At 36.8% G+C, this 16,238-nt stretch overlaps 1 protein-coding gene across 3 annotated transcripts in view; it reads left to right on the forward strand.

Moving 5' to 3' along the window:
• The window catches only part of LOC136257207 (uncharacterized), a 181,438-nt gene extending 165,404 nt beyond the window's left edge, over positions 1-16,034 (forward strand). For all 3 annotated transcript variants that reach the window (XM_066050284.1, XM_066050282.1, XM_066050283.1), the window contains one exon: positions 15,566-16,034. In XM_066050284.1, coding sequence (XP_065906356.1) covers positions 15,566-15,865 — 300 coding nt within the window. In that variant the 3' untranslated portion in view covers positions 15,866-16,034. The remainder of the gene's footprint in view (positions 1-15,565) is intronic.
• The last annotated feature ends 204 nt before the right edge of the window (positions 16,035-16,238 follow it).

Below are 16,238 nucleotides of genomic sequence, written 5' to 3' on the forward strand. Positions count from 1 at the left end.
CGGACCGTCTCCTCCGGCCTTGTAAGATTAACTGTTTGCAGCTGAACTCCCTACACAATAACTTGCAATGTAATAGAATTCTATAATGGAGTAAATAAATTAGCTGAATGCTCTATTAGGGTGACTGTTCTATTAGAGTATCTCCATCTCGCATTTGCTATTGGCTTTCGAATCATAACTCAGTGGTTTGTAATCCGATTTTTCTGTACTACTGCAAGGACTTTTTATGAAGATTATTCCAGCTATACACCGATTTTCAGCTCATTGCTCTAAGAGAGTTTGCCTAGTAGGCGTTAAAAGTAATACATTTTATTCATAAAAATTGATCGCGTAATTGTGATACAGGTTGGGTTTTGTGTCATATCACCATGGTCTTTATCTCGATTCCTTTCAAACCACCTAAAGGTACTCCTACGATGGTTACTCCATCTACAAAGCAAATTTCAACTCGTTCCATGAAGCAGTTTACCCTGTAGGCATGACAACAAATCGATCTTGTTTTACGCGAATAATCGGTCGTAAATCCTGAACCATTCACCAGATTTGCACCACATTTGATGCTAGGATTTTCCTTTGGACTTCCTTTCTGTGTGCCAAATTTCAAGGCAATTGGAGTACGTGTTTCTGTTTTATAGCAATTTTTGCAAGTGTGCGAAAAGACGAAGAAGAAAAAAAACGAAGAAAAAAAATCAAAACTTTGGAAGTTCGTATCTTGGAAATGGCTGGAGTACTTCAAATGTGGTATGTAGACTCCCCTAGCTGGTGGACAACTCTGTAGCAACTTTAGTTCCAATTGGATAAGGGATCACTGAGATACAAAGGTGTGAAAATTGTGTTTACTTTCTTCCTGTTAATATTAATATACTCATGGTATGGCATGCCGGCTTCTTGGGCCGCACGACACACTATCATGTGTCTTGATATATATAGTGTGCTAGTATAGCTAGGCCCTGGCATGACCAAACGTTCAGCTATGCCCATAAATAGTTTAAAGCAATGAATTTACTCTGATCATTAACTAAGAGTAGTCTAAAATTCAGGCCATATAGGACTTATGTGAGTAAACCCACAATTGAAATTAAACATGTGGCAAGATTTTTGAAACACAGAGATGCGACTTGCCGTTGTTCATCGCTTCATAACAAATAAGCCACAGTGGTTATTTAACCTTCTCCAAGTAGCCCAGTGAACAGACTTTTAATTGAATGTGCAGTTGTAGGCTGTAAGAGTTAAGTTAACCCACCTGGTGTCGCCATGTGTTCCCATATTGTGTAAACATGAATTTCTCTGCTGGTTTAAGGGTTAAAAACCCTAGATCCACCCACCACTGATGACCAGCAGGGGTGACTAACAGGGGTGTCAGAGTAAAATTGAAAGTGGTAAGGCTTAGTCTGGGGGCATGACACCAGAAAAAATTTTAAAATGGAAAATTAAGATATGCTATTTGGAGGCACTTTTTGGGCTGCAGTACTGTGTGCAAGGTGCTAGTTTCATATCTAGCTATCTGACATGTTCAGTGATAAAACTGGAGAAAAACACCTCTATAATACTGTTTAACTCTAAACCTTATCATTTGAGTCTATTAACCTTATCATTTGAGTCTATTAATATACAGTAAGGAATGTATCCAAAGCAGAAACAAATCCAAAGCTAAGTATAAAGGTAATTATTTTTAGAGGCGCTTGCTATGAACGAAGTTGACACGAAGCTGTTTCCTGAGCTGTTGTGAGTGAAAACAGGTTAGATGAGTGTTGTTTCTGTGAATTGTTTCCATTAAAATGCCAAGTATTGCATGTTACCTACTTTTAGTTTTGGCTTCATCAAGTTCATTTATTTCAGAAGCCATAAAGTGACGATACTCTGGCCTTACTGGTCACACCTACTCTGACACCCTTGCTGACCAAACTAACAAATGTATGTCCATTTGTATTTTAGGTGTATACATACATACATACGTATGTACCTTTCCTTGCCCTATGCATATCATGTACATTTACAAGTGTTGTCATAGTAATACTTCCCTTTCTCTGTACAAAATTCCCCCAATACCGCTGCCATTGTTAATTTGTGACATATTTGCAGATGAGGTTCATTATGTGTACATGACAAAGTGACATACACAAAAGCGTTGCATGCATACAGTGAGTCAGTGAGAGATTGGTGTAATGCTAACATTAAAACTACCCCCAGTAAGCTGATACGCTTAAATATAACAGTCACTGCTAATAGTGTACAATGCTATTAAACACACACACACACACAAGCCTAGTTTAAGCTTACATTAAAGGTCAACTGAAATGTAAAATTTATGTGTGATTTTATTTTATGAATGATTATTTGTATCAAGCAATGCACAAAAACACCATTTTAATAATTCAATTATACTGATATTACAAGATATTAACCCACAAAGTTTGGTAATTTTGTGACATCATAAAACGTCACTAGAAGAGTTCTGGTACGCGCAATACATAAAACAGCATAGCTATAACTATCAAAATCTAGTTTAAATTTAAGTTCACTTTAACGCCTGATGATATTAGAAGAGAAGACGCTATGCTAAGATGTTGTGTAGTTGCTGGTTGTCACACTGAAGGAGGTATGGGCTACAGCTTATAGTCAGGTTCACTATGTACTTTTGTTCAAAGTTTATGGGGATTAGCAAACCAATACATTTTTGGAAAGCTTAGAGCATGAGGAATCTGAAAATCAATGTTTACATTTGCACAGATTCCTGCAAGGTCAGCATTTTTAAATTTCAAAATGGCTGGCAATAAAGTAAGAAATTCCCGATATATCAATTTTAATTTGACATAAAGTTCATTAATGAACTCAACAAATTTTCTGGTGACATTTTTACATCTCTATTGATTAGAGGTGATAGTTAATCATGAATAATTAGAAGTTTTTACAAACGGAATAGAAGAGCATCCATTATGCTGCAATAACTCAAGAATAGTTCTAAGCGAAAAGAGTTGTGGAATATTCCAGATTAATTTAATGAGATCTATGTATAACTGGAGCAAAATATAAGTTTGGCTTTCACTGAAACAGTTCAAGCCTACAAACAGCAGAAAAATTGAGTCACTCTAATAGAGCAGTCACATACTCTAATAAAGCAGTCAACTTTGAGTCCATATTGCTAATGTAGCAGTCACTTTTATGAAATTCCTAGCTAGTGTGCTTACGCTAGGCATAAATTTCAGGAGATTAGCTAATATTAGGTTTGAAAGAATAATAGTAATTTGCATAAAATATTCTCCCTTAAAAAGAACTTTGTTAATTAGCAATTGGCAACTATGATTTCACCCAAGAGCACTTTTGCATGTACCAGTTGGTGGCATACATTGACACAGTTTACTATATCAAAGATAACTTTGCTCAAAATTTATGGGCCTACATAATTATTATTAGAAAGCTTAGAGCATGGAGATCAATGCTTACATTTATACAGATACCTACATGTTAGTCAATTAGCAGTTTGAAAATAGCAGTAAGTCCATATGATGCAAATTTCTCCATATATCAGCTTCTTATTGACAGAGAATTGCAACAAACACTATTTCTATGTTCTCACACCCATATAGAATCCATTAATAGCCTCTAAAATGCTAAGAAACTTAAAAGCAATTTATTTGGCAAATACTTATTGCATGAAACAAAGTGACTAAGTGAATTATTAACATTGAGATGTAGGGTACAGTTATGTATAAAGACATTGTGGCTATGTACGTACGTACATATACATGTATTTATATCTATTACAGTTAATTCAAAGATATGAACCTAACAATCATCAGCACTGTCACTGTTGTCATTTTCGATGTATTATACAGTACGATAGTACTACAGTATATATTAGGGATCATGGAGAATTGAGCTTTTCCAGTTCAAAATATCACCCTAAAACCAGTCTCAATTTCCCTTCATGACAGCTTTGCAGCAGTGGCTAGGTACAGCCAAGCTCAAAAATGTCTTTAGATTAACCCCAAACTCTTCCAACAAATTTCTACAGTATTTTAAAATTTTTCTATTCAACAGCATTTTACGCTGACTGACTGACAGCCAAGCATAATTTGATGTACGGACTTGATTTTGCCAACCACAGATGCACAATACATGCATCGTGGGCTTGCCTTTGTCTTCCTTTGTGTTCCAGTTCTCTTCACTGACAACGCAAGGTGTCAATTCACACTAGATTATAACATGATACGGCTTAACTGTGGCTGTGTTAGCTTATGGCCGGTATTTTCCATAGCAATATGATTGATACTTGAGACACTTCTCATGCTGTTCTTTGTTTGCAACGCTGTGTAATGTGAAAAGCATAGCTGAAAATGAAGCGTAATGGCTACCTCCTTTTTGCTACATATTTGATAGTTGGGGCATGTGTCAGGTGTATGGTTTTCCAAGTGCCCTTCTTCCTTTGATGCAGTATATGCGTGGGTTCACCAGTCATGATTATGTTAGTCCTACATTTAATCCCTATACGTCAGTCTATACAGTAGTGAACAAGAGAGGTTGCCTATATATATATATGTTGCAGTGGACATTTAATCCCTAATTCAGTCATGGGTATAGACTGAATGAAGTATAGTTATTAAATGTCCACTAGTATAACTGCAGATGTATAGGCAACATCTCTTCTTTCACTACTTTTTAGCAATTCCTTTGTTCTTTACTTTTTTGATCTCTATACACCAACTTTAAAAATTTTCATTTTTCCTTCTACTTGTATGTATAAATCTCCGTCACTTTTGCATCTGTACAACTCAAACACAGTTCTGTGCAAGGTAAATTGTTGCAATAGCACTAGCATTTTAGCATGGAGCAGTTACTTGTAAGCCTGTCATTAAAAACATCTTGGCTAGATCTTTGTCATGCATCTTCTGGATAAGAATCACTCCATCGACAATGGCAATATTTGGATTATTTAAAGATGGTAATCATTCTGTCTCTGGAAAGGAAATTTACATTAGATTAACAGTTAGGTACCAGTGGATACTAATTTTGAAGATCGTGTATCAATTTTAACTTGTTGGTGCATGTCTATCTGGTACATAAATTGCTCTTGGTGATCATGGTGAATTCATTGTTTATGTAAAAAGGAAACTTCCCTTTTAGGAGACAGCTAATTCCAATTACTTTTAAAATGAAAATTCTTTCAAAATTCATAGTGCTAATTATGCTAAACATACGTAAGTACATTAACAAAAAAATAGGCTCAAAAGTTGACTTCCTTTAAGCGACTGCTCTATTAGAGTATCTAAATTTTCAGGTTTGAACTGTTTTAGTAGAAGTCATATTATACTTTGCACTAGTTATACTTTGCACCAGTTATACATCCAAGTAATCCAGAATATTCATTAATTCTTTTCACTATAAATTATTCCTAAATTATTGCAGTATAATGGGCGTTCTTCTATTCCCTTTGTAAAAACTTTCAATTGTTCATGATTAACTGTCTCACCTCTAATGAAAAGAGTTGTAAAAATGTCACCAGAGAATTTGTTGAGTTCATTTATTAAACTTTTGTGTCAAATTTAACTTGATATAATTATTAGAATTTTCTAATTTTACGTATTAGCTGTCACTTTGAAATTTTAAAAAATTCTGACCTTGCAGGAATTTGTGCAAATGTAAACATTGATTTTCAGATTCCTCATGCTCTAAGCTTTCCAAAAATGAATAGGTTTGCTAATCCCCATAAACTTTGAGCGAAAGTGTATTTTTTGACATAGTGAACCTGACTATTACACGGATTTCCTAGCGATGCAGCTGTTCACTCGAAGTGGGTAAGGGCTGTGCATCAATAGCATGAAGATCAACAACTGGATACCTTAATTTGCTTGAAGCATTTTGAACCCAAATGCTTTAACACAGAGGGTGAAGTTTATCGTGAAGAAATGGGCATTCCAGCCAAGAAGCCGTGCCTCAAGCTAGACGCTATTCCAACTATTTTCCCCAAGCCTATTCACAGTGGTAGCAGCAGCAGCTGCCAAGTGTCAACACAATCTCATAGACCAGCTTTAGAACGAAGAAAGCAAAAAGCAGTATGTTAGAAAAAACACAACATATTATTGTATTAAAACATTGATTGTTGAAGAGCTACTTAGCATCAGCTCAACCATGGAATTAAGTGTGGATGATCCAAAGAGTAGTTCCCCAGTCAAAGACGTTGGCAGCCCTCTGTTGTCGGCATCTACTTCAACATTGGAAATACAGTCAAGAACACCTATGGAAATACAGTCAGGAACAGATGACAATGTTAACATAAAAAAAACTACAGTATGAAAATAGCTACTATACTCTGCATCAATATGAATAGACCCATTGACCACTCCTGGCGTAACATCAGTTAGAACCCAGTGTGATCTATTCGCAGCACCCCCTCTTAAACTTGGAAAGCTACCTAGTGTAAATTCTTCTCACCCAAATTCTTCTCGGAAAAAAAGCATACTTTGAATGCACGCAGGCAAGCTCTCTGTGTGTGCATGCGTGTGTTTGTGTGTGTGTGTGTGTTTGTGTGTGTGTGTGTGACAATTCCATCAACTATATATATCATAATCCAAATCATTAGCTCCCTACGTACTTTACTGCACATTCCTGCACTCTTGTACTGCAGTTGTATATGCATATGTTGCTATGTATCAATTGTAAACTATTATTGGCCTTGATTTTTAAAGGTGTTCAATGTGCATATGTATTAGTTGTAACACGGGCATGAAGGCTTTACCTGATATGTATGCCTTCTGCTCTATCACTGAAAAGTTGAGCTCTTCCTGTCAAAACCACAGCCAAACAACTGTGGTGATTTGCACACCTCCTGTAATTCCAAGTGATTATAACCAACCTGGTTCAACCTCTGCCTAGGTCATAACTGTTCGTTCACTTTTGGAACATTTTTGATGCATTTTTTTGTTCTATCTGTTCCATGCAATTTTTATCTGCAAACTCTTATGCTGACAGTTTTTGAGCACTGGTACATAGACTGCCTTGCAAGGGAAGTTTATAGTACAATTGTGGTAGGGCAGGCAAATTTCAACATATTTGTCCATCTGTGTGTTTGTCTTGTGTATTGTATTAGGGTAGGCAGAAGCTTCTTTCAAACTTACAGTATCCAGCAGAATGACTACGGTAAGGTCAACATCATGGAGAAACTGAAACTGTGCAATGTGTACACCACTTGTCACATATGCAATTGCCTTAGCTTGCATGTAGTTTAGCTAACTCTGCATGTTCAGTATTTCACTATACGTACTTAAAAGATGGAATAAGGATCATGTACTTTAATAGGGTCCCCAATGAAAAAATCTACTTTCATTAAATAATTTCCTTACTACTGCAGGATACTTAGCATGTTGTACTGATATTCAAACCACTACAAATCAGAAGCCACGAGTCTTTTAGATTGAGAAATTGACACATTGTATTTTCATGTATTGTGTGATTTGCAGTAGAAACATGGAATTGTAAGTGTAGCTTCTTGCAAAGGACTGAGTCGAACTTTCTTATTAGCTGTATATTATCGTAAGTTGTGCTGTGCAAACATGCATAGTAATGGGTAAACGTCTAGCTGGGTGGCTTACAATGGCTTGTGTTTGTGTCTGCAAAATCATGAAAAATGTGTTTGAGTTGCTCTGGCTCCTACTACGAGAGAAGCCAGATCTTCCTAACAGCATGGTCATGCAACTGGATGTTCCCTCAGTCTATAATGCACGTTTGAAAAGAATCCTAAACTGTATGCTATCTGGCTGGTGACGACAAAATATTTGGTGATTTTACAAAAAAATAATGCAGCCCACTGCTTGTGCAATTGAAACTACTTTACTGATTATGTGTTAATTGCAACACTAACCACTTACACTTTAATTATATCAAACCGGATGGCACGAAGCTGCAGCTGCTTTGGAGGCAGAGATAGCCAACTTCCAAATTGGAGATAAAATATTTCAATATCACCAGCCAGATAGCATACATCCTTGGATTCCTTCCATCTTTGCAGTATAAACTAAGTAAGCATCCAACCGTGTCACCATGTGGTGAGGAAGATCTGGCTTCTCTCGTCATGGATGGTAGTGCGTTCAAAACAATTTTTTTTACGAAGCTGTTTTGAAGAAAGCAACCTTGTGCAAGCAATACAGCCAGACATTTGTCAATACCTATGCACATTTACAAAGCATAGCAATCCTAGATAACACCTAGCGAATAAAAAAGCTCAAACTATATCTTTGACAGTAGCTAGAAACCGGGACTAGAAACTGACCAAGCTAGGCCTAGGTCAGTTTCTAGCTACTGTCAAAGATATGGTTTGAGCTTTTTATTTACTAGGTGTTATCTAGGCTTGCTATGCTCTGCAAACATGCATAGTTATTGATAAATGTCTGGCTATATTGCTTGCACAAGGTTGCTTTCTTCTAAACAGCATCGTAAAAAAATTGTTTTGAACGCACTACCATCTACGATGAAAGAAGCCAGATTTTCCTCACCACATGGTGACACGGTCAGATGTTTACTTAGTCTAATTTGCAAAGATGGAAGGAATCCAAGGATGTATGCTATCTGGCCCATTGATATTGAAATATTTTATTTCCAATTTGGACGTCGGCGATCTCTGTCACCAAAGCAGCTGCAGCTTCATGCCATCTGGTTTGATATATTTAAAGTGTAAGTGGTTAGTGTTGCAATTAACCCATAATTAGTAAAGTACAGTACAGCTCACGGGTAACGTCGCATGCATGCAGCAAGGCTACAGTAATGCTCCATGATAGCAAACTTTTCTCGAGAGTGTCACACAAGATGAGATAACAGGTCTCACGACACCTATGGTGTTGGGAGGCGGCACTGGCTCAGTTCCGCCAAATGTGAGGTCTGTTGCAATGCATGTGTTGTAGCTACCGGATACTTGGTAACTTAGCTACTGACTTGACCTGTCACAGACTACAGTCGGTACAGTAGCTATAGCAGTAGCTACCGTAGACCTAGATGGATTGGTCGCCAAGTAATCATAATGCCACAGAACTCCAGTTAATGCATTTTTCAAATTTTATCTAGATAGCCAAAGGAATGGTCGACCGACGTTTCAACTCTAGAAGCCAAGAAATTTTGAAGGTACAGCGCTACAAAGTGGCAACAGCAAAAAATCGATTAATTTTGTCACAGTACAGTGACAATAAACTACAGGCCCTTAATAAAACAATCATAACGTACGGATGCAGTCCTCTATCAAGGTACAACTGGCACCATCAAACTCTCCATGAACGAGCAAATCCATTGCTGAGTAAGTTTTGTCTTCCAGGCCTTTCCTACTACCAGGGGGGACAGATGAAGGCGAACGAACATAAGAATAAACCATAGTAAACCGCTCGTCCAACACAAGGCAGACTAACGCTGATATCTTCTGTCTCCTTAGAAGTACTGACACGAAACAAAGATTTTGGAACTCCTCTTGCTTTTAGGATCACGATGCTACCAAGGTTTTTGATGTTATTACTTTCCTTCATTGTGAAACAAGCGCTTTAGAACTTACGGATTTTTTTGATTTTGTAAATATTCCACCCATTTCGTTCTGCGGACCGAGCATGCATTTATTGCATTCTACTGTAAAATTAGTTAGCTAGGCTTGCACGAGCATATGGGACTGGTCACAAATGTTTATGTGATTTAAGTGTTGTATGAAGTTGCTAAACTCAATGGCGAATGTTCTCATGTGTGGCGAGTTCCTCGCGTGGCTATAGTGCATATCCCCGTGATGTTCCACAGGTATTGTACAGTACATTGCAAAAGAATGATCCCACCAGAAGATACGAGCATTACTCGCATGTGTATACTTGTGACGTTACCTGTGAGCTGTACTGTAGTTTCAATTGCACAAGCAGTGGGCTGCATTATTTTTCGTAAAATCACCGTAATATTTCATCGTCACCAGCCAGATAGCATTTATACAGTTTAGGATTCTTTTCAAACGTGCATTATAAACTGAGGGAACATCCAGTTGCATAACCATGCTGTGAGGAAAATCTGGCTTCTCTCGTGGTAGGAGCCAGAGATACTTAAACACATTTTTCATGATTTTTCAGACACAACAACGAGCCATTGCAAGCCAACCAGCTAGATGTTTACCCATTACTATGCATGTTTGCACAGCACAACAACTTAAGATAACATACAGCTAATAAGAAAGTTCGGTTCGGTCCTTTGCAAGAAGCTGCACTTACAGCATGGTCATGCAGCTACTAAATCAAGAAGCTACTAAATCAATTTATTGATTTAGGAGATTGGTCATGCACCATGTTTTTACTGCAAATCACGCAATACGTGAAAATATGATGTGCCGATTTCTCAATCTAAAAGACTCGCGGCTTCTGATTTGTAGTGGTTCAAATATTAGTGCAACAAGCTAAGTATCCTGCAGTAGTAAAGAAATTGTTTGGTGAAAGTCGATTTTTTTCATTGGGAACCCTAACTTTACAGCACTATCAACATGGCATGCTACACAACAATGTAGGACACTAATATTTATGCTTGGTTCCCAATGTATTGAGGGTCATGTAGAATCTGAAATGACATTATATGTACAACCTTCATGATAGTTACTACTGGTACCACATAGTTTTTAACTGTGTGGCCATGGTACAATTCTACAGTTGTCTAAACTAAGTTCATGCAGCACTTACATGTAGCTTACCTGCATGCTCACATCATTAATTTCAGTATACTTGCAGGATGGTGTAAGGAAACCTCTTGCTCTTTAAAAGTGACATCACCATGCATGCTACATACGGTACTGCCCAAGCACAACGTTGCACTCATTCGCATGCACAATTCTGCTTGAATTTTTAAAATTGCTAATTAAGGGACGTGGCTACTGTTTTTCTTGTGATTCTCATGAGTGAAACAGCTGCCACGCTGTCTTGTGAGCGGAACAGTTGCCATGCCCCTTAATTAGCAATTTTAAAAATTTCAAGCAAAATTGCGAATGCAGGTGAGTGCGACATTGTGCTTGGGCTATACCGTAGCTACATGAACGGTGCTGGTGTTTAGCGTTTGGTCTCTGTTCCCAGCATTAAAGTGGAGACGGTCCTACACGTACGTCAGGTACGAATGCTACTATATATATATATATATATATACTGGATGTGCTGGATATTGAAACATGTACACTGAATGCATGGGAGCGAGATGTAATGTACTGAGTCATCCACGACAGGCACTTGCATTGTTTGTACTATTGCTTTAATCTGTTGCCCAATTAAGGAATTGGCTCAAAGGTTTCTGCAATTTTAGAAAACAATTTATGAGTACAAGTTCTCATTGCCTAGTAACTGGTAGGTATCACACCAGTTTCAAAATGAATGACTGTCTCATTGGTTAAAGCCACACGATAGCCAACCAATACTGGCCAGATGCCTTCACATTTTTGTATGCAAAACCTTACCTCAAGACATACTGTGTTTAGCACATTCTTTTAGGCCAACAAAAACATTGTCAATTGTATGTTTCAGGCAAACTAGTACAGTAATCATACAGTACAATAGTACTGCATAGTATGGACCACAAAGGTTTGGGTATGTCCCATCACCCAAAAAACCAGCCACACTTTTCCCGGATGATGATGAAGCAGTATTCGTTATGTAAAACTAAGCCCAAACAAACCTTCAGATCAACCTGATATGATTTCTACAAGTTGCTATAATTTTTTTTTAAAATGTAATTTTCTACTGACTGACTAACTGACTGACTGAGTAATGCCTTCAGGTAAATGTAACTCGATAACAGCTAAAGCTATGGGCTCACTGTTTAACATCACTTTAACTGGACATGTGTTTTTTGGCATACCGCAACATGTACAATGCATTCTCCAAGGACTTACCGATGTCCTTCTTTGTGTACAGTTCATCTTTGCTGATAGTGAAAGGTGTCGAATTAAGGGTAGTGCATGATGGCTTTCCTGTGTAATTGAAATCATCATTAGTATTTTTCATAGTGGCTGCTTTGATTGCAGAGGTACTTTTTGAACAGTTCTTGATTCATAATGCTGTGTAACGGGTTGAACATAGCTGACAATGAAGCATTTATTTTACGAAAAAGTTAACAAACAAGACACAAAAAAATTTGAAATTTTCCTCTAGAGTAGGGATCATAGCACATCAATAAAAGTACTGAAACAAACTGCTGGAGTAGTGCACGATATTAAATCACAGTAAAACAATAAGAAGTGTTACATCCCTACTGTGCATTTCCATTATGATATCTTGAGCACAGTAAGGATATGGCACTTCTTATATTTTTACTGTGATTTAATTTTGGGCCTACTTCAGCTTGTTTCAGTACTGTTTATTGATGTGCTATGGTCCCTATTGTAGCCGAAAATTCCAAATTTTTTTTGTGTACTTGTAATATGCAGTATAACACCTATAAACTGCTAATTAGCAAAGGGACTATATTTAAATTTAATTATAACTTTATGGTGAATACACCAATGGTCTGTTGTAAGGCTCAAATGATTAGCCGAATATTCGGATTAATATTCGTTTTCTTTGTAGCCGAATATTAAAATCAACAAATGATTATTCGCACGTGATCATTTATGTGGTGACATGTGATTAGCTGTCAGTGATTAACGAAGCGGAAGGCTAAGCGGAAGGCGATGCTAATGAAAGTAACAGAAAGGAAAGGACTATGGTGATAAAGCAGAAAAGTAGTAATAGAATTAGGCAGCCACTAATTGGTGAAGCTAATTCCATGGTGAATCACCACAAACGCAAGACTTCATACAGATTCATTAGTTGTGGCTTACTCCAGGTACTTCTACTTTGCTACAATCACTTTCTATCACAGTATCGCTGTGATAATCCTTTCAGAAAGGGTATTATGGCATCTCTTTATTGGTAAAGTTATTCATACAAAGCCACAAAGCTGTTTGTGGATAATTTTGTAGGCTTCTTGGTAGTGGTCACCTTAATTACTAAATTGCAATGAAACCTTACACCGATCATTTGACTAATTTTGTTAGAGCTGAGTGAATATTCGCATACAGTAAACCACTATTCGTTTGAGCCTTAGTCTGTTGGCAACATGTGCCAACAGTCAATAAGTACATTACATTATTAATGCAGCTTCTGCCATAATACAGAGAGAAACTTAGGCTTTGGAAAACTGTCAGCTAAATGGCTTTTGGTTAAATTAGCGTTGGTAAACTCAAGCTCAATTTTAACCTTTATAATAATGATATTTTCAGACCCTTCCCCACCAGAGTTTTCCTGTTCACTGTACTGTGTATATAACCTCTGTGATGTTCAGTAAGCAAGCATAGTATATGTGACCGAATTTTGGAAAACCATCGATAGACGCACGATAGTACTTTTGTAATAAAACGCATTTAAAAATTATGGGTAAAAAATGCAAGCTCCAGAAAAAAAATTACACAAGTTTTTATCGCCTCACTGGTGGGCAAATTAAGCCTCCAATGGATAAATCCTGGGCATCATCGTGTTTGCCTTTTCATAGGGAGTACAAAAATCTTTTTCATCTCCATACATGAAAGGATTTCAAAGTTACAGACATTTGTTTACGTTGAGGTGACGAAAGAATTTACTGATGATTGTTTTTCAGTGAATTTGCCTTCCTTGTCGAACACAGAAGCATGCCTGGGGAAACAACTATACCTTGGTGGATGCACACATTCATGGCGAACACAATGAGCCATGATTCAATTCTGTACATCGTTGTATCAGTAAGTTATGATGGTTTATGTAAGTGCCTGTAGATTCTTTTCTCGATAGTTTCTGTACATATCAATTTATTTACTCATTCGGTTGTCTAGTACTGTATTTCCAACGTTGCTTAACTTAGGAAGCTGAAACTTAGCTAGTCTATTCCTCTGTCCCTGTAGAAAACAAAGAACAAATAAAATGCATTTTGAAAATTGTGCGGATATTGACGGTTTTCTAAAATTAGGTCACATTATATTTGTGTATTCAAAATGCTTATATCATATACATTGAGGTGACAATATGAATTAAGTGAAATATTTTGTGTTTCTATAGTGGCATGGTATATCATGTACCACGGTAGTGGTACATAATAGGGATCAGGCAGAAATTTTTCAAAACACTCTAATAGAACGCACGCCAAAAGCAGCCTTCCGGGTTTTAGATTTTATTTCTAGAACATTCTAGACCTTTCTTTTGTGTTTACAACACTAGCCAACAAGTATTAAAAGTAAGGGAAATGGTTTTAGGTGTTTTTTAAAATTTTGAAAATGGTTAGATTCTCCATCTTCTTCTTTCTTCTTTCTTTCTTGTTTCGCGCGCCTACAGCTCGTAGGAAGTAGATATCAGCCCTAAAAACGTATGGCGTATTTAAAAAACATTCGTACCCAGGTCTGTGTGGTATTAAAATCTTCCCTCTCTAATGCGATTGCGAGATATAGAGCAAGAATCACTCTTCGAGACGCCATTCGATCGAGAAGCCATACAGATGATAATATAGAATTGTTTAAAATTCCATTGCTTTAGCTCACAGGACTAAAATGCATCAAGTTGTATCACACTAAACATTAAACATAACTATTGTTCACTGAAACTCGGGTTTTAGACTTCCTTCATTACGAGACAGTGAAGGGGGTGTGGCCCGCACCTCGTCACTTAAACTATTACTGTACGCCTTTCGTGTATACTTTCTATTATATTCTTCAGCTGTTTACCAGCTAAGAGTCGACATAACAAGGCTTGTAAGCTATTGGAACACACTGGTAAATTTCGAATTGAAAAGGGGTGTGTCCCTTCCGTACGCGATTGAAAAATAAAAAGCGGGATACTCCGTATACTCAGCATATTTAATTGGAGTCGACCACGTTTTGTCAAGCGTGTGTTTTACTCGTGTTGAGATTTCGCACCGCTTCGTTGCAGTAAACGGTCACACTAGTGGATTTATCTACTCGTCAAAGGAAAGTGGTATTGTTTACTGTATTGTTAACTGTATTGTTAACTAATTGTTTATTAAACTTATTTATGTAATTGTTTATTGCCAGTTGATATTACAATGGGTTTCTTTATTAAACAATCATGTACTGTTGAACGTATATTTAAGAAGTAGTCCATGTGCATGGACATGAAAAAAATCATGAAACTAGTGGGGCAAAAAAATTATTAATTTTCAACAAGTAGAATAGGGATCAAAGATTTGATTTTGAAAAAAACTGCGTAAACAAGAAGTAATAGGGATGATAATCCACAAAATTCTATGCATCATCAGTTCAAAGCAAGTTATTTGAATAGTGTACACTCAATTTGCGATTCCTATTTCAACTTGTGGTTAAATTTTGTTAAAATGTTGAAATAGGAATCGCAAATTGAGTGTACACTATTCAAATAACTTGCTTTGAACTGATGATGCATAGAATTTTGTGGATTATCATCCCTATTACTTCTTGTTTACGCAGTTTTTTTCAAAATCAAATCTTTGATCCCTATTCTACTTGTTGAAAATTAATAATTTTTTTGCCCCACTAGTATATACACTTATAATTTGTAATAAAATTATTTTACATATTATCACTCAGAAATTTAATGATGCAAAGGGTAACATCTTTTATGGCCTGTATGCTGCTATTGAACACAAAGGGAATTCTCTTAAAAGTGGACACTATGTAGCTTACATACGAAGGAGACCTAATAGAAGTCCTACACAATGTGATGCTAAAGGAGAATATGATCAAACAGCTGCACATGATGGAAAATGGTTCTACACAAGTGACCTGGCCATCAGAGAGTGTCAGTGGGGATTTGAGCAAGTCAAAGATTGTAAAGCTTATATGTTGTTCTACGAACTTCTGCCTAGAAAGCAAGCAACTATTGTATAATGCTTATTATTCTTACTTTTTGCTGCAGTATAGCATATTTTTAAGCACTAACTGTGTGTAACTTATTTGCAAAGACTAGCTGTATTCTTGAGCACTTTTGGCCATTTAGATTTTCTGTAATCTAGATAGAGTATTATTGATTTGCATTGATGATATATAATACAATGAAGCTTTGTGTTATGCATCTGTATGTTACCTAGTTGTATCCAATGGTACTGGTACACACTGTTTTCTGACTGTCATAAGTATAATTATCTGGATGTATTAACATGTAGCTGTAAAAAAAAAAAAATGCTGTTTATCTACTGTACTTCATCTCATGTGTACCTGAGGCTTTCGGAAATGCGAGCTTTAGTGTACAAACTATTGGTGC

This window comes from Dysidea avara, chromosome 6 (assembly GCF_963678975.1).
Source record: "Dysidea avara chromosome 6, odDysAvar1.4, whole genome shotgun sequence".
NCBI classification, from domain to species: Eukaryota; Metazoa; Porifera; class Demospongiae; order Dictyoceratida; family Dysideidae; genus Dysidea; species Dysidea avara.